This window comes from Dryas octopetala, chromosome 1, assembly GCF_963921425.1.
Source record: "Dryas octopetala chromosome 1, drDryOcto1.1, whole genome shotgun sequence".
NCBI classification, from domain to species: domain Eukaryota; kingdom Viridiplantae; phylum Streptophyta; class Magnoliopsida; order Rosales; family Rosaceae; genus Dryas; species Dryas octopetala.
Window position 1 is genome coordinate 21,981,964 of NC_141366.1, and position 27,410 is coordinate 22,009,373.

A 27,410-nucleotide genomic window follows, 5' to 3' on the forward strand; every position below is an offset into this window, starting at 1 on the left:
AATCGTTTGTTTGTCCTTGTGAACTAAATTTTATTTGCGCTTGCTCTTTTTCCCCTTTCGCTTTTGGTTTAAGTTCATGGCAATGTTGTTGGGGTGGACTGTGAAATTAAAGATCAATTGTTGATTTTATTTACAACCCTTGGAAGTTATCAGATACATGTGTATTCATGACACTGATTGGTCTCGCAGTTAAACCATCAAAGATGAAGTCGTTCTAGATTCAAGTTATAATCAACTTCTTAAAGTTTATATGGTGCAAATACAATAGAGCTGCTGATATTTTTCTTGTTAGAATGCAACAATGCAATATCTTGCATATTCTATGATTTTCATAGCAGAATGTTATTGAACCTGGTTCTTGTTAAGAACATCTGATAAACTGCATAACTATCATAGGCTGTTTAAAGTTGCCAAGGGCTTATTACTTTTTCCTTTTTTTTTTCGAGTAAGGTTGGGCTCAAAGGGTCAAAACAACTAAGCTGGCCAAGCAACCCCAACAAGATCTTCCGTCAAAGCAGTGCCAATTTGGGCAGGAGGAAAATCAAGAGACAAACAACCATAGTCTGACATGAGCCCATAGTTCCATATATGTTTGCAGCAAAATCAACTACTCGGTCTCTATTAGTCCCTGAGAAATTGGGAATGTCAGTACCTACAATCCTCTCATTGTTGTAAATATATTGTTATATGTGGCTATCCCTGTAATTAGTTGTAGGGGCATACTAGTAAATATACAAAACCTAGTAAACCCTACTTCTATATAAGGATATTTATTACATGAATAAGATGGACTGATCATATTCTCTCTGCCTCCTCTCTTCCACAAACCCTAGATTTTCACATACTTTTACAACACGTTATCAGCACGAAAAGCTTTTTGGATTGTGGATCGCCAAACAAAAGAGGATCATCATTCAATCCGTTCTTCAATCAATCAAGCACGAGAAGCTCTTTGGATTGTGGATTGTGGATCGATAAACGAAAGAGGATCATCCTTCAATTTGTTCTTCAACCAAGTAGGTTTTATAAAACAATTTTATGTTTATGTTTTAAAACCTTTGATTGATTGAAAAATCTTCCATGAAGCATGAACCCTAAATTTTTGTGATTGATTTATTTGGGTTTACATATTTTACATGTCTTCTTGGATTGAATGATTAAAATAAAAAAAGGGAATAATTTTTTGGTGATCGGAAACCACCCCGCGCACACGGCCAGCAGCCTTGCTGCCTCGCGCTTCGCTGCCCGCAGCAGCAGCGCCTTGCTGCCCTGTGCTGCCAGCAGCAGTCACGCATCGCTGCCTGCAGCAGCAACCCCCTCGTGCGCCTCGCCCCGCTGCAGCCTTGCACCTCGCAGCCCACACGCCTACGCGCGCTGCCTGCAGCAGCTCTCGTGCGCGCAGCAGCGCCTCGCTGCCATGCTGCCATGCTGCCTGCAGCAGCCCTCGCGCAGCCTTGCTGCCTCGCTGCCTGCAGCAGCCCTCGCGCCCTCGCGCAGCCTTGCTGCCTCGCTGCCAGCAGCAGCTCCTCCTCACGCAACACCTTGCTGCCAGCGCCTCCCAGCAGCAGCAGCAGCCTTGCTGCATCGCAGCAGCCTCGCGCTGCCAGCCCTCGCTGCCTTCCAGCCTTGCTGCAGCGCAGCCCAGCAGAGCAGCCCAGCCCAGCAGCCTCGCAGCGGCCCAGCAGGCCCACTGCCACGCAGGCAGCCACCTTGCTGCCACGCAGGCAGCCACCTAGCTGCCACGCAGGCAGCCACCTAGCTGCCACGCAGGCAGCCACGTCGCTGCCACGTCGCTGCCACTCCCACGTTGACACATGGCGAGTCTCCTGAAACTTTGTAAAAAGGAGATGTTAATTCTTGTCATGCCTGGGGTTTGAACCCAGGACCTCTTGGGTACCAAGAGTGCACCTTAACCACTGTGCTGCTGATAGTTTATTGTTAGTATGCAAACCGTTTAATATATATATCCTAAATGCCAGAAACTTTTATTCAAATAATTTTGTGATATTTTTCTGTTCTACTTGGGTATATGCATATTTTACTTGTTTAAATTTTTGCACTAGAATATATGTGTAGAAATTGCAGGTAATTAATGAACCAGTAGTTCATACATAAATATTGAACTTGTAGTTTCAATAATGCCGTATAAGGAACCTGAAGTTTCCTTCATAAATTCACCATACATGATAAAACCAGTAGATTTTACATGTCTATACCATGTTATAGAACTTGAAGTTCTTATTTATTGTTTATGGATATTATTGCCCGAAGCACTAATTATGATTATTTGTTCCTTTCAACCAAAGAATGTCAAATCTCAACAAGCTTGATTTCGTCGCTTTGGAAGTTTCCGGAAGAAACTATCTAAAGTGGACTCAAGATGTTAAGCTTCATTTGACTGCCAAGAAGATGAGGTCGACAATCAATGCAGACAATGTTGTTGCAGAGTCCCTTAAGGCAAGTGCCATGATCTTCATTAGGAAGCATATGGAAGAAGCACTCCAAGTTGAGTACCTCGCTGAAGAGGATCCACGAGCTCTTTGGGTTGCTCTGGAAGAGCGGTTTAACCATCAGAAAACCATTTTCTTGCCTGAAGCAAGACATGACTGGCAGAACATCCGTTTCCAGGATTTCAAATCCGTGAATGAGTATAATTCAGAAATCTGCCGGATCCGGTCACTCCTCAAATTTTGCGGGGAGGAGCTCACCGAAGCTGACCTATTGGAGAAGACTTTCTCCACCTTCCCTGCCTCTTGTTTGGTCCTGCAGCAACAATACAGGGAGAGGAATTTTACCAAGTTCTCGGCATTGATCACTACTCTGTTGCTCGCTGAAAAGAACAACAACTTATTAATGAGAAATGATCAAGCCCGACCTGTCGGTACTAAAGCAGCACCATTGCCTGAAGCAAATGCTGTTGCTCATCGCAATTCAAACCGCGATAGAGGATACCGAGGTCATGGAAAGGGCACAAAGTCCGACCGCCCGAGAAATGGAAGGAAAGGTTCTCAGAGGAATGGCCCGTATGATCGAGGCCAACGCGGTCATGGCCCACGAAACCCGAATTCTAGTGGCCAAGGCCCACGTGGTAAGAACCGCGGTCCCTCGGCCCCAAGAACTCGAAATGAGAGGAACACTGGTCCGGCCCGTCGCCACCAGAATTAGAACCAAAATCAGAATCAGAATCAGAATAATCTATGTTACCGATGTGGAGGAACTGATCACTGGTCTCGCACCTGCCGTGCATCAGCGCAAGCTGTAAATGAGTATCACGCCAGTCGCGGAACTCGAGAGACCAATCTCGTTGAGGGATCATTTCCTATGGATACCACCTTAGAGGTCACTGATTTTCAGGCTGCTACTGGACACTTCGAGGATTAGAAACTCGATGACATGGATATGATCGGCGCTTGTGCCGTATTTATTTTCTGAATAATGTTTTTTTTATTTGGATTATTTTGATGATTTATGACTTGGATTATTTATTTTTGGAAAATTTGGTTATGCTCGAATATTATTTAATTCACGTAAGTTATTTTCATACATGTGATCCATTGAATTAAATTTATGAATAGGCATGTTTTGTGGGGAAGTTTGTTGTCTGGCTGACAGTGCTACTACGCACACCATACTCCAAGATCGGAAGTATTTTTTCAAACTTATTGCCTACTCATACCTCTGTGACAACCATATCAGGCCAATACAACCTGATAGAGGTGATAGAGGGGCCATGGCAAAGCCCATTTTATGTTGTCCAATGGTACCGAATTTACCATTAATGAGGCCTTATATTCTCCATGTTCCAGAAGAACATTGTTGAGTTTTAAGGATATTCGAGCCAACGGTTATCACGTTGAAACCACTGAGGAAAATGGAGTGGAATATCTTTGCATAACCTCCAATTTGTATGGCCAGAAGCGTACATTGGAGAAATTGAAATGCCTATCGAGCGGTCTCTATATGACCACCATTAGATCGATTGAGGCAAATCACATAGTTAACCAGAAGTTAACCAATTTGAGCAGTTTCTTGCTATGGCATGACCGGTTGGGACACCCAGGTCAAAGTATGATGCGCCGTATCCTCAATTCATCACACGGACATCCCCTTACTAATAAGGATCTTGTGTTTAGTGACACACTATGCCAAGCCTGCTCGCTCGGAAAGTTGAATACTAGACCATCATATGCAAAGACCAGTAAAGACTCCGCCCTTTTCCTGCAAAGGATACAAGGGGATATTTGTGGACCTATCCAACCACCATGCGGACCATTTAAATATTTCATGGTTTTGGTTGATGCATCGACAAGGTGGTCACATGTTATACTATTGTCCACAAGAAATGCTGCCTTTGCTAAACTCCTCGCCCAGATCATTAAATTGAGGGCTCACCACCGGATTATCCCATAAAGTCCATAAGACTTGATAATGCCGGAGAGTTTACATCGAAAACTTTCGATGATTATTGCATGTCCCTTGGGATTGATGTTGAACATCCAGTTCCCCATGTTCACACCCAGAATGGTCTCGCAGAAGCGTTCATTAAAAGATTACAAATGATCGCACGAACCTTGGTTATGCGCACCAAGCTTCCAATTTCTGCGTGGGGCTATGCGATCTTGCATGCAGCAATGTTGGTCCGGTTGAGGCCCACTGCTACCCAACCTTACTCTGCGTTACAGCTGGTGACTGGGTACGAACCTGACGTTTCGTACTTACGCATATTTGGGTGTGCAGTTTATGTGCCAGTTGCGCCGCCACAACGTACCAAATGGGTCCTCAACGAAGGATGGACATATATGTCGGTTATGAATCCCCATCTATTATACGCTTTTTAGAGCCCTTGACAGGCGATCTCTTTACCGCCAGATTTGCGGATTGTCACTTTGATGAGACAGTCTTCCCGCCGTTAGGGGAGATAAGAACGTCACCGTTCCTGAAGAACGACGTGAATTGACGTGGAATGTCCCCACTATGTCTCATCTCGATCCCGAACCGCACAATGTGATAGTGAAGTGCGGAGAATTCTAGATCTACAGAGTGTAGCTCATAATATGCCAGACGCTTTCTTTGATCTAGCTAAAGTGACGAGATCACATATACCTGCTGCAAACGTGCCTGCAAGGATATCTGTCCCGAAGGACGTGTCGTCCCAGATGGACGAGGTACGGCCATAGCGGCTAACCAGTCTTATGTCCCTGCCCAGAAGCGAGGTAGACCACTAGATTCGAAGGACTCTTATCCCCGGAAGAGGATAAATTTGGCACAAACGAGTCCTCTTGACATCGCAATCTCAACCGATCCCATCTCACAAAATAGTTCCGGATTATGGGTCCGTCCTAGAAGAGACGGTGTTGGGGGACGCTCCAACATCTGAACCCACTCCCGAGAACAGAGAAATCTCTATAAATTATGCATGCTTGAGTGAGCTTTGGAATCGAAACGAGATTATCATCGATGATATATTTGTATTCGCGGTAGCTACCGAAATCATAACTAGCGATGACATCGAACCTCGCTCCATTGATGAATGTCAACGTCGAGACGACTGGCCAAATGGAAAGAAGCAATCCAGGTCAAATTAGATTCCTTGACAAAGAGAAAGTGTTTGGGCCTGTCGTTCCTACACTTCCCATGTTAAACCTGTAGGATTTAAATGGGTATTTGTAAGGAAGCGTAATGAGAAAACGAGATTGTAAGATACAAGGCTCGTCTAGTGGCGCAAGGATTTTCTCAACGCCCTGGGATTGATTACGAGGAAACGTATTCTCCCGTAATGGACGTGATAACGTTCCGCTACCTTATCAGTTTGGTAGTTTCCGAAAAACTGAGTATGCAGCTTATGGATGTGGTCACTGCTTATCTCTATGGGGATCTTGATACAGAGATATATATGAAAGTTCCCGAAGGACTTAAGATACCCGATGCAAATAGTTCCAGACCACGGAACACGCTCTCCATTCGTTTGAGCGTTCACTATATGGATTGAAACAATCCGGACGGATGTGGTATAACCGTCTAAGTGAGTATTTGATCGGGATGAGATATGTGAATATTGATCTATGCCCTTGCGTGTTTATTAAGAAAACAAGTTCTGGTTTTGCTATTGTAGCTGTTTATGTCGATGACATGAATCTAATTGGTACTCCTGAAGAGATCAAGGAAACCGCTAAACACCTAAAGTTGGAATTCGAGATGAAAGATCTTGGGAGAACGAATTTCTGTCTCGGCTGGAGCTCGAGCACCGTGCAGATGGAATTCTAGTCCATCAATCGAATTACATCCAGAAGATGTTAAGGCGCTTTAATGAGGATAAAGCGAAGCCTTCTAGCACACCCCATGATCGTCCGTAGCCTAGATCCTAAGAAGGATCCGTTTCGTCCCGCAGATGATAACGAAGAGATATTGGCACCAGAAGTCCCATATCTAAGTGCAATAGGCGCATTATTGTACTTGGCTCAATGTACTAGACCGGATATCTCATTCGCTGTGAACTTGTTAGCTAGATATAGCTCTGCGCCAACACGCCGCCACTGGAATGGCATAAAAGACATTTTCCGCTACCTTAGAGGTACGACGGATATGGGCTTATTCTATCCCTATGCATCAAGGAATGGATCGAACCCCCTCGATCCTCGGAACGATGCCCGCCTTATTGGATATGCTGACGCAGGGTATCTATCAGACCCGCACAAGGCGCGTTCTCAAACTGGTTACGTCTTTACCATTGGGAATACAGCAATATCTTGGAGGTCAACGAAACAGACCCTTGTTGCTACTTCTTCGAATCATGCTGAGATTATAGCCCTTTACGAAGCAGTTCGTGAATGTATATGGCTGAGAGCAGTTTCCAAACATATTCGAAGTACGTGTGGGCTGAATTCCACCACTGATGAACCAACGATTATCTATGAGGATAATGCCGCTTGCATCGAGCAGATGAAGACGGGTTTCATCAAAGGAGACAACACCAAGCATATTGCACCGAAGTTCTTCTTCAATCAACAGCAACAAGAGCATCAGATGATTGAAGTCAAGCAGATTCGATCTCAAGACAACCATGCAGACCTCTTTACCAAGTCACTACCAAAGTCCACGTTCTTGATGCATGTTCGAGGTATTGGTTTGCGTAGATTGGCTGATTTACCTAGTATGTAATCTTCAGGGGGAGTCGACATCAGGGGGAGTATCCCGAAGCATACTCACTTGACCATCGTGTACTATTTTGTCCTTCGTCCAGGGTTATTTTGTCCCACTGGGTTTTGTTACCTGGCAAGGTTTTAATGAGACACATCTTGGCATGGTCACCCTACTCATACTACATCCTGAAGATGTGTTGATCTGATACATATGCATTTGCTCATCTTTTCCCTTCGACCACGGGTTTTTCCCATTGGGTTTACCGGGCAAGGTTTTGGTGTAGCAACTCTAATGCACCCCGCTCCCATTGACATACTATTTGCCTATGATCCAGAAGATATGACTTCACCTACTTTCGAGGTTCTGATGTGACTACTCCACACTCAAGCGCGTTGCACTCTTTTTCCTTCGACCAAGGTTGTTTTTGTTCCCACAGGGTTTTTATTACTTGGCAAGGTTTTAACGAGGCAACTTAGAAGCGCATAGCAGAGACAACACTAATGACATGGAATATCCAAGGGGGAGTGTTGTAAATATATTGTTATATGTGGCTATCCCTGTAATTAGTTGTAGGGGCATACTAGTAAATATACAAAACCTAGTAAACCCTACTTCTATATAAGGATATTTATTACATGAATAAGATGGACTGATCATATTCTCTCTGCCTCCTCTCTTCCACAAACCCTAGATTTTCACATACTTTTACAACACTCATCTTATTGTTCAGTTTTTGTTTTGTTTTGTTTTTTTTTTTTTTCTGCTGGAATTTTGTTTGTCTTTAAGCTCTGCCTTTGAAGGGTGTTAATCAGTGCACCAAGTGCTACAGGATGGTTGTGGTTCACATGTACAAACATGCAGATAGCTAGACCACGTGCCTCTTGCCTTCAAAAGACCACACAAAAACGATGACGGTTCAAGTCCAACACTGCTTGGCTTTTCCTGGCCATATGGAGTCTGGACCCATACAGAAGGTAGCTGCCGCAAATATAGCTAGCTGCTTAAGTTTAAGTTCGTTTGTAATTGTAATTATTACCTTCTGGGAAATAGTGAATGTGATGTCTCCCACTTATATTCTTTTTGATAGATTTTGTATAATTGGCAATAACATGGACTTCTTGTACAAAATTTTGGTTTATGCTTGTACCCTCAGAGTCCAGCAGAGAAGATTATTAGGTTGTTGTATTCTAGTTTGACCCAAGCAATGTTTTCTTGGTGCTTTTCAATACACTAAGTTATAAAGACAAGAAAAAGCTATCAAATATTTGAACTGCCTAATGTTCTTGACCCTTACTATGTCAGATGTAAATAGATTAAACTTCTCTACAAAATAAGTAATATATTTTCCCTTGTGGCAGTTGAGCAAAAGAAGAAGCTAGGCTATGGATTAATTAGCTACCACTGCGAGTCACTTCCCTTGGCAGAAGAATTATGTGGAACAAAGTTGCCTCTCCCATGGGCTTGGGATGAGCGGTTAGCAGCAAAAGGTACTGAAGTACGTTGCCATGTGTCCCGGAGCCCTCTACCGCGACTAGGATCAGATTGGCCTCTACCGCGGCCCTGACTAGGATCAGATTTTGATGAACTCGGTTGCCAAGCATGGTTTGTGAACTCATGTGTGAAGCCATTCCTAGATGGCCAGAAAGCATTGTTCACTGACTGAGCTCTTTCATTAGGCCTCCAGCCTTGGCTCAACTCTGATATTTTCATTTCCTTTAAGCCTTGTAATTCTCTTGAACCAGAACCAACTACTCTCCACTTTTCGGTACCTGGGGTGACATGATGGCTGCCATGATCACCCTTGGCAGAATATGCGCTAGATGGCATTACTCTTTCACCAGTTACTCTTCTTGGAGCATAAATGGAGTCTCCAGAATCAGGAGTAGCATTTGCTCTTCCTCTACCGCGACCCCATCCAGATCCAGCAAATTTGTGTACTAAATCAGAAGAGCTAGAAGTGAATCTGGAATGGTTGTTGAAAGCTGCAGTTCCAATATTATTAGGTTTTCTAAACCTGTCCTGAACCTGCTGGATGCTGCATTAAGTTCTCTTCCTAATGAGTCTAAGGTGAACAAGCGATAAAGGTAAAAGTGAGTGAAAGCAAGAAACAAAATGGACCTGCGGTTGGGTGTGCTTCCCTGATATTCATGCCATAGTTTTGTTTCCATAAGGTCATCTTCAGTGACTGACTGCAAACATATAAGACCCAGAGTTTCATATTGTATGCAATTATGACATGCCACATAAACAGTGATTTAATTCGATTAAATGACTGCCCCAACCATGGACATTCTCTCATGCCAATGCAAGGCCAAATAAGCTTGTCACATGAAAAGCTTTCATGATAGCATATTAGGGAATGATGTAAACTAATTATTGAACCAAAAAGTGCATCTTATAAAAGTGTACTTAAAATTCAAAAGAACTCTTTAGACAAGTCGTGGGAACAAGTTACCAATGATATTAAGCAGATATGAAAAGAAAACTATATGCGCAAGGCTCAAGCTAATCAGAAATATTGCAAATTCTAAAAGTTTAAATACCTTAACAGGATGCTCTACACCTTCAAGTAAATGAGGCACATGAAGACCACCATTAGGAAGCTCGTACAGCACACATCTGCTACAAAATTGAATTCAAGAAACGATTCCATAGGGCAGTAAAGTATTGAGAAAATCGAAAGAAATGAGTCATAGTTTCTTGACTTACAAGACAGAGTCTTGTTGAAGGTTACGATCTCCTCCCTTGCACTTGGAAGCATTCTCATCAAGGAGACGTATAAAACCACCAACTCCATAACTAGAAAGGGATAGAGAACATGCACTTATCAACAAATTAACAATTAGAAGACAATGAAAGAAAACAAGACTTCAACAAGATGATTGACCAACCTCAGGCTGGTGTCAATCTTGATGGGCCAATTTTCCTTTGTAGACAGTGACACAATTTGTGATGCCAAACTGTGAGTGCTCCGCACAAATAACTGATCAAGTTTTTCAGCATTCCGGTCTTTTTCTTCACCCTACATGATGTAACAGAGACTCAGAATACATTCTAAATATTGTCATGAAAAAAAGTCTCATACTTTGTCTTTACGATTAAAGAAAAAGTGTCATACCACCAGTTCCTTCTCTAGCTTTCTAGTCTCAGATAGAAGGCGTTCTTCTTCTATAAAGGGAAGATTGCAGATTCCCTTTGGAGACAGAAATGTCGAAAACAATTGAAAAATGTAAAGGATCACTAGATGTTAATGAAAATGCAAAAACATGAACATATAACAGAAATTTCACAAAATGGCGCATGTGAAGTAAGAAGACAACCAAACCTGCCACGTAAAACGTTTCCCATCCATGTCGATTTCGAAATCTAATCATGAAACGGAGCTTGAAGTTAATTCTTCTGTTAAATTCCTTGGATATAATATAAATGATTTCACAGACTAGGCCTTACCAGAAGGATAAAAGTCAATTATGCTCGAACTCTCTTCAATCATAAGTGTTCGATAAGGTCTTGGAAGTGCATGAGCGCTACAAAGGAGCAGCTTTGTCTTATATTTTTAGAGAACTTTGAAAGACCAAATTTACAAATCGAAGAAACAAAAAATAAAATAACAGAACTACCTTCTTGGAGGGAGTACACCTATGAGAGTATCGATAGGTTTAAACGGGGAACAAAAAATAAATTAACAGAACTACCTTCTTGGAGGGAGAACAGCCATGAGAGTATCGATAGGTTTAAACGGGGAACCTAGTTGAAATTTTGCTTTCACCTGAGCTAGGCCCTTCAGGTCAGAAGCAAATGGTCCATAATGAAATGGATAAAACCTGATTGCACATGTTAGTGAAAATTTAAGTTAATCATTATTTTCATACCATAGCTAGTAGCTATATAAAGTCCATATTGCAGAGATGTATTACCATGTCCAAGATGGGGGACCTGAAAAATAGTATGAAAGAACCCAGAGCAGTCCTTCAGTGTAGCTTTTAACCTAAAAGTACATAAGCAATTGAAATTTAGAAAAAAATAAATAAATAAATAAGGGAAGGATTACAAAAGTTAAGTTTGTATATACTATTAGGCCATTAGCCATTTGATTTTGGGTTGGAGCAAAATAAACAAGAAGAAAAAACTATCGATTAAGTCCAGTTAAGACAATGCAAAATCATATCTAAACTTTGTAGCTTTTAAAAACAATCAACCATAAAGCTTCATCAACACTCGGTAAAATAAAAATTTGCAGCTTGTTCAAAGAAAAAAAAAAAGTAGAAAAACATTATGGTGATGAAAGTAAATGCAAAATATAATCTATGATAGACAAACATACTACTTCCTTCCTTCTGCTTTCAATATCCCCTGGGCTTTCTGCAGAAAATTTGTACTTATAGTACCTTCCTTTAAAGCCTGTAGCACCCAATCGAACCTGTGGAAGAATCAGAAAACATGTAGAAATCATCCTACAAAGTATACAAGGAATTACGATATAGAATAACGAATCTTCCAGAAGGGAGTGCTTCATACTTTGTCAGTCCCCAAATCACCGTTCTTAAACAGATCAGATTTCCTTGTAATGTTGTCTTTCAATTTTTGCTTGAACTCCTTCATATTTTCTAGTATCTGCAACAAAATGGTATGGAAACCTCGAGGCATGAAACAAAATAAAGAACCAACCAAAAACACATGATCCCAACTTCCCAAGTGTATAATCAAACAAAAATACAACACCAACCCCCCCCCCCCCCCCCCCCCCCCCCCAAAAGAAAAAAAAAAGAACAATGGAGCCTGATAATGCCACCTTACATATATCATGCACATAGGTCAATGCAAAAGAAAAAATAATTCCTTCTGAAATGAAGAATCATAATGTAGTGTTTGTATGACTACCTTTCACTGAAGGTTCAAAATAGTTCTGAATTGCAGCAAGAATTCAAGGCATATAATTTATCTAAGGGATATAAACCAGAATGACCTCATCTGAAGAAAAAAAAAAGACATACTTGAGAATGTACAGTGTCAGATGTCCCACATGAAGATAAAACATTATCCACTGACATGGCTGCAGATTCTTCTCCATCAATTTCTTGCTCTATCTGGAGAACCATATATGCAATTAATTCAGCGTATGTTTCACAATTGCAACATTAGATGAATGCACACAATCCGTCAGTGAAGAATGACATTTAAACATAAAAACAAGGCACTTACAGAATTATCATAATAGCAAAGACGTCGGAGTTTACGCTCACGAAGTTCTGATCTTTTCTTGAAAATCTTCTCTTCATACGTGCCAACAAGAAGAATAAATTTCTCAACTCTAGATTGTTTAATATATCCTGATTTCTTGTCATTCACCTGATTGTGTGCATAAAATATGGGGCATGATCATGAGCTTATTTATGTTAATTTTGTTGTGAAAAAAATGCAACTGATAAGAGGCTAATTATATTATACCCGGACCATATCAACCATGTAACCACCAAGATTTTTGAATTCTTTTTTGTATACAGCCATCAGCAAGTCAATAGCACGCTGGGAACAAGTAATGAACAAAATTAGTTTTGATGTTCATACTTAAGTTTGTCTTTAAATCACTACATAAAAATGAAGTTAGCATAGAACCTCATGAAGTTCCAATGTTGGCATGTGGGGTAGAAAATCATTTCCAGCAAAAAAACACATGAAGATAAAATCATCAATTATACGCTCAAGATCAAACTTAACATTCTCGGGAAGATCATGGATTTGCATATCAAGGTCCAAGTACTCCCTCAAAATCCAAACATGGAGAAACTGAAATAAGGATGAAGAAAAAGAGGTGAGACAACAACAGAGCGGTCTAGCTTCAGTGATGCATATGGATATATGGTAAAAGCAGTTAGGATATATACCTGATAGGGCTTTTTCATCATTGATGCTTTTATTTGATCTGATTTTACTGAAGATGACATTGTTTCTCGAATCGATTTACAGTTTGCTTGTTGCTGCTCTTGGATTAGTACATCCTATATCCAGAAAATGAAGAGTAAGTATACAAGTGATCATAGATTTTGTCAATTTCAATGTTAATGCTCATCCTCTTGAATATTCTATTTTACTTTATGTTACCAAAAACACTATAACCCGAATTTTGGTTCCCAGTGCATTCGATAGTCAGAACCTCAATAAAATGTGCCATGGGTGTACATTGATTATTGAAGACCTTGTAAACCAGATGAGGCATTCATATAAGACCAAAAGACCAACCTCCAAGCTATAAGCTAGTCAAACCATGAAATCAACAAAGGGACATTTCTATTTGAAATTTGTGAAATTTAAAGGCTTTGTCAATTTAACCTCTCTCAATATCGAAAAGTGAACTTCATGCGTTGCCAGAGCTAACATTATCAGATCGGCGTCCTGCATACCATATATTATGCCAACCATGCATGAGAATGTCAAAAATCAAAGCTTAAATGAAGTGAAAAAGAGTAAATTGATTAGGAAACAAATGCTTTAGACAGAATATGCATTCCCAAATAGTTAATTCCTTTTCATTTTTTCGATTTCCAACTATGTTCGAGCTAAATTAAATATCCAAAAAGAACAACAAAAAAGATGAAAGAGTAGAGCTAGCATTCATACCAGTCCATACAAGCAGTGGTGGGTGTTTGGATTATAAGAAGGAAGATTACGCTGCTGGCGTATAAATGACATTATTTTGTGCTCCCCTTCTCCAGGGACATTGGCATCAGAAAGAATTACCTAATTCAATATTAAGCATGAAATTAAAACAAATAACAGATAGGAGACATAGATATATACATATGAACACCATTAATGCAATATGCAACTTATTCTCTGCCACTACAAATAATGACTGTTCAATTCATGTACACTTGAAGTTGAATGTGGCATATATACACATATATGGAGATCAAAGAGTGAGACCTTGATGTCCCTCCAGCCTGAATCATTGGTGATTCGTAAATTGATATAGCTTTGAAGAGCCTTTGACAATTTGTGCATGAATTCAGTTCCGGGGGTGATTATATTAGAATCGGAGAGTTGAGATTCCACTTTTGGGAGCACTTGTTTGCCTTCTCTTTCAAATTGTCTTCTTAGCTTCTCCTCTTCAGCTTCCTACACAGTTGATATAAATGTGTATAAATTAGTTTAAGAGCATAACAAAATTTAACCATGTGACTCAGAAGCATATGCATGTATCTATAACCCACAGCTATTTCCTTGTCCTTGGCTGATTTAAAACGCCTGGTACGTTGTTGATTCATTTTAGCCCTTGGAGCAACTCCATCTACACAAAAAATTAATTAAAGTTAATATGTGCTTCAACTCCTTAAACTAAAGATAATCAAGGGACAAAAAAACAAGAAGCCAAGAGCTTAGTAAGGCATAACAAGTAGAAAGTTTGATTTTTCTCACCAATGGCCATATAAAGTAGCTTCCTTGGTCGAACAAGGTTGAAAAGCCGGTCAATATATTCAAAAATGTTGTTGAAAACCTCTTCAAAAGTAGTTGGTGGTGGAACCTGAACATATATAACATGCAGATATATATCAATTAGTATAAGAATGCATGCATTAATTAATATATAGCTTGTGAGGAGAATAGAAATGTAGGGGTCTCGTACTCCATCATCATCATCTTGTGGGTGAAAGCAAGGATGAATAATCCCATTCATGTCAAGATAAAAGTTATCAAACTCCAAGTCATTTGGGTTTGGTGAGCTGCTGGTATCAGCTGAAGAGGACTCATCATCATCTCTGTGTTCAATGGCTTTGACCACCACTTTTGGATACTTATTTACCAGCCAACGATAAAACGAAGGCACCCCCATCTCTCTCTCTCTCTCTCTCTCTCTCTCTCTCTCTCTCTCTCTCTCTCTCTCTTCGTGACAGAGACGGTTAGCTCAAGAGCTGCAGTGCTCTCTCTGCGTCTCGCTAATGAGTCTAGGAACTACAACTTTGTTTAAACACTCTTCATGGAGTGGTTCATGTATAGTGTAGAAAATTAAATGGCCAATAAATAATTTTTTTATAAATGAAAAAAAAAATATTTAATTTTATGTGGAAATGAAGGTCAGACCATGCCTTTTTTTTTTTTTTAGCAGAGGGAAGGAGGGAGGGTTCGAACGGGTATGCAAGGAGAGTTATTATCCTCGACTAAGTAGGCCAACTTCATTTTACAAAGTCAGATCATACTTTATTATATAACTTTTTGTGATTTTTTTTTAAATTAATTTTGATACTATATAGTATATACATAATAAAAATAAGGGTTAATTAGAATTTATCATCCAAATTAATATTTTTGACAATTCACCCTCCATACTATATTTCATCAAATAAAAGATTCTCAATTTCTCAAAAAATGGACGTTGGTGAGTTCTTATTAATTTGTGTGACGCCCACACATGGTATGGACGTTGGGGGCTCAATTGGTGTAAACCGTGTAAGTGTGTAACAAAATAATTAGTGGAAGTGTAAGCATGGATTAAGTATTTTGGGAAAAAAAAGAAGTTGTGTAATGTATATCGCAATGGAACTATTTGTAAGTTGGGTATTATCTTGTGCTTCGAAAATGACCGTGAAGACAAAATTTCCCATCAATGCATACGCAACTATGCGAGTTACAAGCTTGTTTGGTACTTGCTGGCAACATAAGAACGAACCATCACGACAATTCAATTTCGAATTTTAAAGTAAATGAGCAACAAATTAAAATGATAAATAGCAAAAAGTGATTTAATTTTAAACAAAATGAGAAAGAAATTGTGATTAAAAAGGTGCAGAGAAATATCAACCGTACGTGTCTTGATTAGCACGAGTTCCCAATCGGCAATAGGATTAGGGTCCATGATGTGACGAATGAGCTGTGATTATTATGTGAGTTTATGGTCCCGAGGGTGTTATAATACTGAAGTGAAATTTGCTTTTATTTTGACGGTCACATACTTGCATTGTCATACTCACACGTGCCTAGCTTCTCACTCACGCTTCTCAAGCCAAGATATAGAGCTCCTTCAATCCTTCCCCCCACATACACATACCAAACAGTATACACATTCTTCATCCTTTTTTTTTTCTTCCGGTCAGGACACATTCCTCATCTTAACAACAAAATTATACATTTCTTTTTTGTTCTATCGGAGGAATCGAATTCGAACTTAATTTAATACGAACCTTAAGGCCTTTTATTATGCAGTTAAAAAGTGCGACCCAAAGCTCATTTTGGGCACTATATGGGTCATAACACGCCATTATAAACTCAAAAATCACTGAGACCCAAAGTGTGACCTAGATTCAGATCACACTGAAACCCATTTTGTGTGAGGCCCAAATCAAAAAAGGCCCACCCACATGATAGCAAAAGCAAGAGAGAGAGAAAGGGGCGGGCCGGATTGACGCATGCGCCATCGTGGGCCTTGCCTGTCGGCTCATGCGTCTTTCCTCGCGCCCAGCATTGTGTGCACATCATCAACGACTAAGATTAAAGTATTGTTGGTAATGTGTGGTCCGAATTAAAGGACCGTTTATCTTTTTTTTTTTTAAGGTCGGTTTTGAAATGAGTAACCCAAATTAATGGACTATTGATACTTATCGCACCATCTTTTTTTTTTTTAAATAATAATTAAAAAATTGAAAAAACTCTAAAATATTTCAGAAAATTTTTTTAAAATTTCTCAAACCCTCCAACAGCTATATTCTCAAATTGGTCTATATATACCATACAACATCTATAGTTTTTCATTACAAACATCAATCTTTCTTTATCAAATTTGCACACTCGATGACCCGATATGTAAGTGCAATGGTCCAACGATTACAATCCAAATTGCGATGTTTGTACGACATGGTTTCAAAATGACTCAATAATGCAATACTATATGTGCGATCGTGAAGGGAAATGACCATTGTGCCACTATTATATTAAGCGGGCCTTAAAACTCTCAATACCCAAAGACCCAGGGCCGGTTCCATGCACTTGCGAGAAGGGTATTCAACCATGTGCCGATTGTGAGGCCAAACCAAATATCTCATTTTGGGGAGGATATAACAATGTTTACGTGAACCCACGTGATTTGCCCAAGGCCACCCATGAGAACCACTGAAGATTGTCGTGGATGCATTCCTTTGTTGTTGAGTGTTGTTGTTGTTAATTTTATGTACTTGTTCTAGTATTTAGTTGCTTTAGTGTTATTTTCTTTAAATATTTGTCGTCGTTTATATCAAGATTGTCATCATTTTAAATATATTCAATATTGACCTTATTTTAAAGATATCATTAAAATAAGGGAAAATGTTAGCAAAAGGACTATAAATATACCACTATTTTTAGTTGAGGATCCCGATTTTACTTTGATTCAATTAAGGACTATAATTTTTCAAATGGCTCAATCAAGTACATTCCGTCATGTCTGTCACATTTACTGTTAAAAATTGGTCATGTGACCCTCACGTGACCAATTTATAAGGGCAAAAAAGTCTTTTCTCCCCTTCCCTCCCTTCCCATCCCCTCTCTTTTCTCTTGTATCTCTGCGCGCCATCCCCCCCTCCACCACCCCAACCCAGCCCCGGCCCCGTCGCAAAACCCAGTCACACCCAGCCCCGGCGCCATCTCTCATATCTCTACGCGCCATCCCTCCCCCTACACAGTGAATCCAAGCTTAGACTTCTTTCCATAATCAACGGAAAGATGCTCCAGGAGAAGCGAGCCGAGACCCGACCCGGTTCCTCCACCGACAGCATTGAAGACGAGGAAACCCTGGAGACCGGTACAGTTGTCAACGAGCTTATGAATGCGGTCGAGGCAGAGATCGACGATCTCTTTGCCGATGGTGTAGTGGCCGCGGGTGAAGTTGTTGGCGGCGTCGTCCTTGCCGCTGATGAGCTGCTCAGGGTGGAAGAGCTGGCGGTAGGTGCCCGTGCGGACCTGGTCGATGACGGTGGGCTCGAGGTCGACAAAGATGGCGCGAGGGACGTGCTTGCCGGCGCCGGTCTCGCTGAAGAAGGTGTTGAAGGCGTCGTCCCCGCGGCCGATGGTCTTGTCGCTCGGCATCTGGTCGTTGGGCTGGATGCCGTGCTCCAGGCAGTAGAGCTCCCAGCAGGCATTGCCCACTTAGTGCGGCTGGGTGTGGTGGACGGGGCTGGGGCTGGGTTTGACTGGGTTTTGCGACGGGGCCGGGGCTGGGTTGGGGTGGTGGAGCTGGATGGGGCCAGGGCTGGGCTGGGCTGGGACTGGTGGGGGAGGGGGGAGGGATGGCGATGGTATAGGGGGAGGAGGGGGCGGGGATGGGTGACTGTGACGGGGAGGGGGAGCTGGCTTGGGGGCAGAGAGAAAAGAGAGAGGGGAGGGGAGGGGAGGGGAGAAAAGACTTTTTTGCCCTTATAAATTGGTCACGTGAGGGTCACGTGACCAATTCTTAACGGTAAATGTGACAGACATGACGGAATGTACTTGATTGAGCCATTTTAAAAATTATAGTCCTTAATTGAATCAAAGTGAAATCGGGATCCTCAACTAAAAATAGGGGTATATTTATAGTCCTTTTACTAACATTTTCCCTTAAAATAAAACCAATAGTATAATTTTTATAATTATTTGAATTATAAATTATAAATTAAACATCACTTAATTAATAATAACAATATTTTAAATAGGTATAAAACATTGAGATCCAAAGTGGATCTCAGCACCATTGGAGATAGAAATGGGTCTCAGTACTATTTAAGATCCAAAATGGGTTTTGGGTCACAAAAATTGGGTCTCCCTACCAACTTACTCTCACCCCTTGAACTAATCTCAAAGACTTACAAAATTATACATTGAGAGCAAATTTAATTTGGCAGGGAGCATCACCACCTTGTTGCAATGATGTCATCTATCATACTAATTAACTATGGTTAAATTTATTCTTTTTATATATTAATTAGAGTTTCTATTAATTTTTTAAATTTAAGCACATGTATCCATAAAAATTTCAGAGATATTTTCACATTGAATAATGCTATACTTATCACATTTTTATACCATCTCACGTGTCATTACTTTATTGGACAAAATTTTTCTTTTTATTTTTATTTTTTAGTATCCAATGTATGAATGCCATGTAAGTTGCCACATAAGGTGGTATGAAATTATGGTATAAAAATGTGATATATCTACCACTACTGTTTCACATTCTCTCACATCTTCCCCAATTCACACCCTTCCCTTTTGTTCACTGGAAATTATATTTGCTCTCATCCGTACATTTAGAAATATCTAAATCTTTAACTTTGATAATCTCTAACATACTTCTCAAATTTGACTCTTCAAATCTTATTTTGTTAATCTATGTGGCAATTTGAAGAGTCAAATTTCCTATGTTAAAATTGTGAACTCCAGCAGACTCTTTAATTTCATTAATTTATTATTATTTTTATCTTTTTCTTGTTTAGACAAAATTAAGATTTCATTGAGATTTGAAGAGCCAAATTAGTATTTTAATAATATTTAAAGAGCTGAATTCACTCGTTAAAATTGACGAGCTGACTTTGGGTCCCTATTTTGACGAGCTCATTTGCATAGGTTGTTGGAGATGATTTATCCAACATGTCACAGCTAATTGAGCAGTCAAAGACTTTTGCCGACTTTATTGAAGATGCTCTTACATATCAAAATGATACTTATAATCTATAATTAAATTTTAAAAGATTTTATTATTATATGAATGAGATGACGCACCAGATCTCGACATGTATGCACAATGTTTTGTGCCCTAAAAATTACATGTTTGAAAAAAAATCCCTTCTACTATTTTCATACTCAATAACTCAATTCTTGATTCATGCAACTCATCTCATGTTGATAGATGATACATTCATATCATATTCCTTGTCATTTTTACCTTATATACTATACTATGTCCTAAAATCCTTTTTAGAAAAACTCCAAAATCGTTCGCTACTATTGTGATTCAGGAAAGGTTCCACTTGATAATCAAAATGTTCATTTATTTATTTTATGTGACCAACAATGGTGAGATGAAAAATCAAACTTCTAGGATGTAAATGTGTCATTTATTGAAGAGTTGGCCTTCTTCAACATGTCTTATTAAAAATCAACCACAACCACAAATCTTGCCTTGAAACATTATCATACTTTTAAAAAGAAGGCAAGATCTCAAAATTTAAGTGAAATTGAAATTTTTTTAAGTAAGTAAATTAAGACGCATGTAAACATATTAGCGGTACCACCACATACATACATTGATATAGAACAACAGTGAGATTATTAAAAAAGTGGGCCGACTTGTAATTGGAACTTGTTCATGGACTGTCTTGTTATCTTGAGGAAATAGGATAATGGGTGGCTATAACAACACTGACAAACCAAAACTTTCTCTTAGGACCCGTTTGACACTGCTTTTTGAATTGGCAAAAGCACTTTCAGATGAGTAAAAGCATTTTTGATTGCGTTTGACATAAATAAATAAAAGTGCTTATGAGTTATAAAAGTGCTTTTAAGTGATTTTTTTAGAAAGTGTTTTTGCATGAAGCACTTGAATTTTTTATAAAAATTTTATATGTACTTATGAGTAGAAGCGCTTCTAACAAAAGCGCTATTGATTATAAACGCTTCTAAAAAGTAGTGTCAAACGGGCCCTTAGTTTCTTTTCCCAAATCCCACCTATTTTTCTCTCTTTGAATTTCACTCATTCTCTCTCTTGGGCAATCTGTAACTAACTCGCTTTTAGTTAGTTTAACAATTTTAGTTCCACTCGCCCGTTATTTTCATTCCCAACCCAATCCAAATTGACCCGAAATGAGCGAGCGAGTCAGATAGTTTTAATGGGTTGGATAGGTTTGTGCCCACCCTTAGGCCTAGCACTATGGTCCCCAAAAATAGGAACCAAAACTCGAAATGGGTACCATATAGGTCACATATGCTCACTATGGGCTAGAATCTATGACCCAAAATTGTCTGAAACCCAAAGTGTGACCAAGAATTAGGTTTCACTAAGACCCAAACTAAAAAATCCCTAGCCTACCCATGTGACACCCATAGGGAGATAAAGAAGGAGGTGCAACTGCTGCTTTTGCGCTAGTAGTGGGCCCCAACTTGTCGGCCCAGTTGTGAGCCTCTACGCCTCTGGCGTGTGTGAAGAAGCCCACCAACGTCCAAGATGAGTAGATCGATAGTGGATGAACGAACTGGATTAAAGGATTGTTAGGTCCTTTTGTTTTTGAATTGTAGCATTCAAATGAATGGACTGTTGGGAATCGACGGCCCAGATCGCTCAATCAATTTTGTTTTGTTTTAATCATTAAAAAATCTATAAAAAAATCAAAAAATTCCAGAAATTTTTTTTAAAAAATCCCACAAACCCCTTAATGGCCATATTCCCCAAAATCATATATATATATATCATGCTTCCTCTATAGTTTTTCTTCACAAACATCAATCTCTGATATCAAATTCACATAAAGAAGTTGTCTTTGTCATTGTTCGTAGAGGAAATGCGTGGGCGCCATGTGAAGATCGAGCCCTAGTGAAGGCATGGCTAGAGAGGAGTCCTATGGTTGTCTTGGTGCCAATCTAAGAAATATTGTGCCTTGGAATCAAATTTATTCAATATTGACCTTATTTTAAAGATCTCATTAAAATAAAACCAATGGTATAATTTTTATAAATATTTAAGTTATAAATTATAAATTTAACATTACTTAATCAATATGAGGCATATTTTAAATAAGTATAAAATACTGAGACCCAAGCACCATTGAAGATCAAAATGGGTCTCAACACTATTTAAGACCCAAAATAGATTTTAGGTCACACAATTTGTGTCTCGTTGTCTCAGCACTAAAAAGTGAGTCGGCCTGTAATTGAAACCTTATGACGACCTGTGTTTTGGGTGGGTAAATAAGATAGTGGCTATAACAAACACTGACATATCAAACCTCTCTCTTGTCCCAAATGCACCTTTTTTTTTCTTTTTTTTTTCTCTCTTTCTCTTTCTCTTTCTTTCCTTTGCATTTTACTCGATCACGGTCAACTTCAAGCATGAGCTACCTATTGACGACACTGACAAAGAAGGCAGAGGTGGACTCCATCATCTAATTCACCATCGACAAGGTCCTCGTCCTCCGCTTCGGTCGCACTTCCGACGCTGTTTACCTCCTCCTTGTCGACGTCCTCGCCAAATTGTCGCGAGATGTCTCCAAGTTCGCATACATAGCACTCAGAGAGAAGGGAGACAAGGGGAAAAAGAAGAAAAATGAGAGAAGAAAAAGAGAGAGACTCGGGTAAGTGGAAGGGGAGGGTTCGGCAGGTTGTGGTAGGGGTGGGGTCGGGAGGGGCTGGGTTGGGAGGTTGGCTGGAGAGAGGGAAGAGAGAGAGAGTAGGGGAGGGGTAAAAAAAAAAAAGAGCAAGAAATATTCATTTTTTCAATTTAGATTTTAGATGAGGTATGTTTTTGAATGATTTTGTAGATGATGAATGCAGTTGAAATACTCCCTATAGTTTAGTGTCTAAATTGAACTTTAGCCAATTTTTAATTCAGGTGGTAAATTGACACAATTATTTTTAGGTAGTGAAGTGAGATTGAACTCAAAATTCAAACGGATAATTTATAAAAAAGTCCCAAATAAATTGCACTTTAATTTTCAACAAAATCTTTTATTTGCTTCTAACAAAAGCGCAACCAAGGGTTTAAATTTCGATTTTGAGGGGGTCCGAAATTTTAACACTGATTCGACAAAAATTCGAAATGTTTCGGCAAAATATTCGAAATTTCGGGCGAAATTTTGAACACCCTAACAGCCAAAATTTTTTGAATTTCTTCGAAATTTAGCGAAATTTCGACATCTGCACAGCAACCCAATAACCCAGCTAACCAACTTACCTCACCTGCACAGTCGAGGGAGAAAGAAGGGGTGGCGGGGGGCGGCAGGGCAGCAGCAGCAGCAGCAGCGGCAGGGCAGCGGCAGCGGTATGAGGGAGATCGAAGGAGAAAGAGGCAATGGCAGGGGGTGACGGCGGGGGTCTACGGCAGGGGGGCGACGGCGGGGGGGCTACGGCAGGGGGGCGCCGGTGGGGGGGCGATGGCAGGGGGGATGGCAGGGGGAGAGAGAGAGAGAGAGAGAGAGAGAGAGAGAGAGAGAGAGAGAGAGAAAAAAAAAACAATGGAGCTGAAGCTGCTGAACTCGGGGGGAGAAGAAAGGAAAGGAAGGAAAAAGAAGAAAAAAAAAAAAAAGAGAAAAAAATTAAAAGGTTTAGGATTGATTAGGGATTGAGGCCTTTGGGCAATTGTAAAGAAAAAAAATGGTTTGGAGTTTCGTTTGACCATTTTGGAGTTTCATTTAATTGTTTTTAAACCCTAAACTAGTAAACTATAATATATTTATATATAAAAAAGAATTTAAAATACCCTAAATGGCTTAAACTTTAATATCATATACCATATCCTAAACAATATAGAATATATATTATAAAATACATAAGGTTTAGTGTATAGATTATATAGTATAAATAATATACTAATTTTATTTAACAGTATTTGTCTCCAGCGTGCATTATATTCATCTTATATCACATAAAACCTACTATATAATTTGGTTTCTTCAATTTTTTTTTATCAATTTAGTAGATAATATGTTAAATAAACATATGGTAAAGTTTCATTCAAAATTTCTGTATTTTGATAGCAATTTCCGTCTAATTTTTGTCAAAATTTAAAAATCTTCAAAATTTCGATCGAAATTTCTTCGAAATCCTAAATTTTATTCCTTTAGCGCAACTAATAACAAAACCGCTATTGACCACAAATATTTCCTAAAAAACACTTCCAACAAAGCCATTAGCCACCTAAAAAATATTTTGGGCTGGCGTTACAGGCCCAGGCTTATCAGTCTGGGCTTCTACCCCTTGTAGACGATGAGTACCATCTATAAACCTGAACCATATCCAAAAACACAAAACCTCTCTAACCCTAAACCCTCCGCCGTCACTCACTCTCCACTCTCCAATCTCACAAGCAACAAACCATGGCAGAGAGACCCGCACCCGCTGAGAGAGGTGGCTTCCGTCGCGGCTTTGGAGGACGTGGCGGTGACCGTGGCCGTGGAGGCCGACGCCGAGGTGGCCGTCGCGACGAGGAAGAGAAGTGGGTCCCAGTCACCAAGCTCGGCCGTCTGGTCAAAGAAGGCAAGATCCGAAGCCTCGAGCAAATCTACCTCCACTCGCTCCCCATCAAGGAGCACCAGATCGTCGACACTCTGGTGGGTCCCAGCCTCAAAGACGAGGTCATGAAGATCATGCCAGTCCAGAAGCAGACCCGGGCCGGGCAGAGGACCCGGTTCAAGGCCTTTGTTGTGGTCGGGGACAATAACGGCCACGTGGGGCTCGGTGTCAAGTGCAGCAAGGAGGTGGCCACCGCGATACGTGGCGCGATTATATTGGCCAAGCTGTCGGTGATTCCGGTGAGGAGAGGGTACTGGGGGAACAAGATCGGGAAGCCCCATACCGTGCCTTGTAAGGTGACCGGGAAGTGCGGGTCGGTCACGGTCAGGATGGTGCCCGCTCCCCGTGGAGCTGGGATTGTCGCTGCCCGTGTGCCCAAGAAGGTCCTGCAGTTTGCTGGTATTGATGACGTCTTCACTTCGTCCCGTGGATCCACCAAGACCCTTGGAAACTTTGTCAAGGTATCTAATTCGTTTTGTTTTTTTGCTCATTGCGTTTAATTGCTTATTGGGTGTCGTTTAGTTTGCTTCATATCAATGATTATGTTGATGGTTTGCCTATGCTTTGTGATATATTTGCTTGGTCACTGATCATTTTGCTACTGAGTTCAATTTATTTTTAAGAATGTAGAAATGGTATACAATACCAATATGAACTATATGTCATTGAACCCGATTCGACATTATTGTTGTGTCTAGGGGAGTGGTGTGATTGGCTAGCTAGAGGAAGTCCAATGTTGAACAAACTTGAATAAACAATGACATAGTTGAGTGATTTCATGGGTCTTGTTCAATATCGGACTTCGCCTAGCCAATATTGCAAGTTTGGACATGATAATTCTGTCACCCTCAACTCTAAATTTAGTGTATCTTGATTCATTGGCAATGTTGTTAATATTGGTATGGTAAGTTACCCATATACTGTCAAAAAATGGCGGATACAGTCACTGTAGATTGAAATATGACCCACTCAGTTGGCATTTGTACATGGCCTTGCCAACTGAGTGTCATCATTGTTCATTTTAAATAGGTGCTGTCTAAATATTCTTGCGTTAATGTCTAATCTGACCTCAATAGGAAGCTTTAATGTATAAGGATAAACCCTTCAATATGAAGGGAATCAACTCAAGTGAGTGATCTTAACAAATGAAGATGTGTTCTGATTATTTTCATATTATGTGCATTATATCTGATCATTGGATGTGCATACAATTTGTGCAGGCCACTTTTGACTGCCTCCTGAAAACCTATGGTTTCTTGACCCCTGAATTCTGGAAAGAGACACGCTTCTCTAAATCTCCTTTCCAAGAGTTCACCGATCTGTTGGGAAAGCCAACCAAACCCCTTGTTCTTGAAGATGTTGGGGAGAAAGTGGAAGCATAGTTTGAGAGACCTCCTCAGTGCTGGTTAAGATGAAATCTCAGTTCCATTAGGTTTGAAGGAGAATATGTTTTCTATTTACTTGTCTGGTTTTGTTCAAGACTCAATGGCATTATAATTTGTTTCTCTTATGTTTTGGTCGTTTTGATCAATATGAATTTTGGAATGACTAGTACATAAATTTGTTTTATTTTAGTTTATGTGGTATGGCATTTTTGTTTTCTGGGTCAATGCCTTGTGCTGGGTTTGAGTAGTCCACCCACTGAAATCCTTGGATTCACAACAATTTTCCAATACTTGTTTTGATAATTGCCTTTAACTGGAATGTGTAGATTTTCTTGGTGGCTATGAAGCCTTGTGTGGTGCCTTGCTTGCATAAACAGGGCCCTTTTAGTCATCGTCCGGCTTCTGTTTGGAATTGGCTGTTTATCTGTTATATAGAATTGCCTTTTAGCTTTGATTGGATCTGCCATGACATTAGATGTTGTGTTGAAGCAGGTGGCTTTATCAATGAATCTAACTTAACTTTACCCCAAAAACTTTTGTAAGCATAATATTTCTGTGAGTAGACAAGAGTTTCATTCATGCTTCATGCTGTTGGTTAACTCTACCAACTCGCATCCTATAGTTCAGCAGGTCTGTGTTTGAACAACTTTCCAGCCTAAATGCATTTGAATTAGATTCAGATGACTGCATTTGAATTAGATTCAGATGACTGCATTTGAATCTGATTCATATTAATTAGATTCATATTTTCAATTCCTTTAAGCCTTGTAATTCTCTTGAACCAGAACCAACTACTCTCCACTTTTCAGTACCTGGAGTGACATGATGGCTGCGATGATCACCCTTGGCAGAATATGAGCTAGATGGCATTACTCTTTCACCAGTTACTCTTCTCGGAGCATAAATGGGGTCCCCAGAATCAGGAGTAGCATTTGCTCTTCCTCAACCGTGACCCCATCCAGATCCAGCAAATTTGTGCACAGCTAATTGAGCAGCCAAAGATTTTGCCGACTCTATGCTCTTACATATCAAAATGATACTTATAATCTATAATTAAATTTTAAAAGATTTTATTATTATATGAATGAGATGACGCACTAGCTCTCTTGACATGTATAGCACTAAAATAGGGAGATACCTTAAGCTCCTTAAACTAAGGGTTTTAGCCATTTTATTATCCCCGTAGGACTTTATTAAGGATATGCTAACGCTTTCTTAACCTCATAAGGAAAAGCAGGAGCTACCCCCTCCCCTTCCGGCTGAGTCATCCGACTGTCCATTGATAACGAGGGCTACCTGCCTCTTCTGGTTCACCTCCCCTTGGCATGGGCAACCCAAGAAAAAGAAGCCTCGAAAGGCACAATGTTTTGTGCCCTAAAAATGACATGTTTGAAAGAAATCGCTTTTACTGTTTTCATACTCAATAACTCAATTTTTGATTCATGCAACTCATCTCATGTTGATAGATGATACATTCATATCATATTCCTTGTCATCTTTGCCTTACATACTATATTATGTCCTAAAATCTTTTCTAGAAAAACTCAAAAATCGTTCGCTACTATTTTGATGAAGAAAAGGTTCCACTTGATAATCAAAATGTTCATTTATTTATTTGATCAACAATGGTGAGAATGTGAGATGCAAAATCAAACTTCTAAGATG

At 39.9% G+C, this 27,410-nt stretch overlaps 3 protein-coding genes and 2 pseudogenes across 3 annotated transcripts in view; 3 read left to right on the forward strand and 2 right to left on the reverse strand.

Moving 5' to 3' along the window:
• Positions 1 to 365, forward strand: part of LOC147299148 (uncharacterized) — a 977-nt gene extending 612 nt beyond the window's left edge. The window contains exon 2 of the mRNA XM_086229614.1: positions 339 to 365. Within this exon, the coding sequence (XP_086085740.1) occupies positions 339 to 365 (27 nt within the window). The remainder of the gene's footprint in view (positions 1 to 338) is intronic.
• Positions 366 to 877: 512 nt separating this feature from the next.
• Positions 878 to 3,381, forward strand: LOC147299149 (uncharacterized; annotated as a pseudogene).
• A 5,154-nt stretch (positions 3,382 to 8,535) lies between these two features.
• Positions 8,536 to 14,971, reverse strand: LOC147299150 (5'-3' exoribonuclease 3-like). The gene is made up of 24 exons (XM_086229624.1): positions 14,765 to 14,971; positions 14,557 to 14,662; positions 14,352 to 14,428; positions 14,065 to 14,256; positions 13,759 to 13,878; positions 13,471 to 13,533; positions 13,026 to 13,139; positions 12,757 to 12,927; positions 12,589 to 12,666; positions 12,316 to 12,489; positions 12,135 to 12,227; positions 11,659 to 11,754; positions 11,465 to 11,560; positions 11,058 to 11,128; positions 10,836 to 10,964; positions 10,591 to 10,667; positions 10,466 to 10,506; positions 10,259 to 10,333; positions 10,032 to 10,162; positions 9,850 to 9,939; positions 9,684 to 9,759; positions 9,259 to 9,329; positions 8,940 to 9,175; positions 8,536 to 8,909 (listed from the first exon to the last, which is right to left on the reverse strand). Exons 1-24 carry the CDS (start codon positions 14,969 to 14,971, stop codon positions 8,536 to 8,538), a joined length of 2,958 nt encoding a protein of 985 aa, XP_086085750.1.
• A 2,810-nt stretch (positions 14,972 to 17,781) lies between these two features.
• On the reverse strand, positions 17,782 to 18,604 carry LOC147299151 (tubulin alpha chain pseudogene; annotated as a pseudogene).
• Positions 18,605 to 24,082: 5,478 nt separating this feature from the next.
• Positions 24,083 to 25,939, forward strand: LOC147299152 (uncharacterized). The gene is made up of 2 exons (XM_086251859.1): positions 24,083 to 24,821; positions 25,581 to 25,939. Exons 1-2 carry the CDS (start codon positions 24,165 to 24,167, stop codon positions 25,740 to 25,742), a joined length of 819 nt encoding a protein of 272 aa, XP_086107985.1. The 5' UTR covers positions 24,083 to 24,164; the 3' UTR covers positions 25,743 to 25,939.
• The last annotated feature ends 1,471 nt before the right edge of the window (positions 25,940 to 27,410 follow it).

Coding starts and splice junctions, on each gene's coding strand:
- LOC147299150 (XM_086229624.1), bottom strand. CDS start 14,971: ATGGGGGTGCCTTCGTTTTATCGTTGGCTGGTAAATAAGTATCCAAAA. Junction 11,129..11,464: donor AAAGCAGAAGGAAGGAAGTA/GTATGTTTGTCT, acceptor ATGTACTTTTAG/GTTAAAAGCTACACTGAAGG. Junction 10,507..10,590: donor AATTGACTTTTATCCTTCTG/GTAAGGCCTAGT, acceptor TTTCATGATTAG/ATTTCGAAATCGACATGGAT.
- LOC147299152 (XM_086251859.1), top strand. CDS start 24,165: ATGGCAGAGAGACCCGCACCCGCTGAGAGAGGTGGCTTCCGTCGCGGC. Junction 24,822..25,580: donor CCCTTGGAAACTTTGTCAAG/GTATCTAATTCG, acceptor CAATTTGTGCAG/GCCACTTTTGACTGCCTCCT.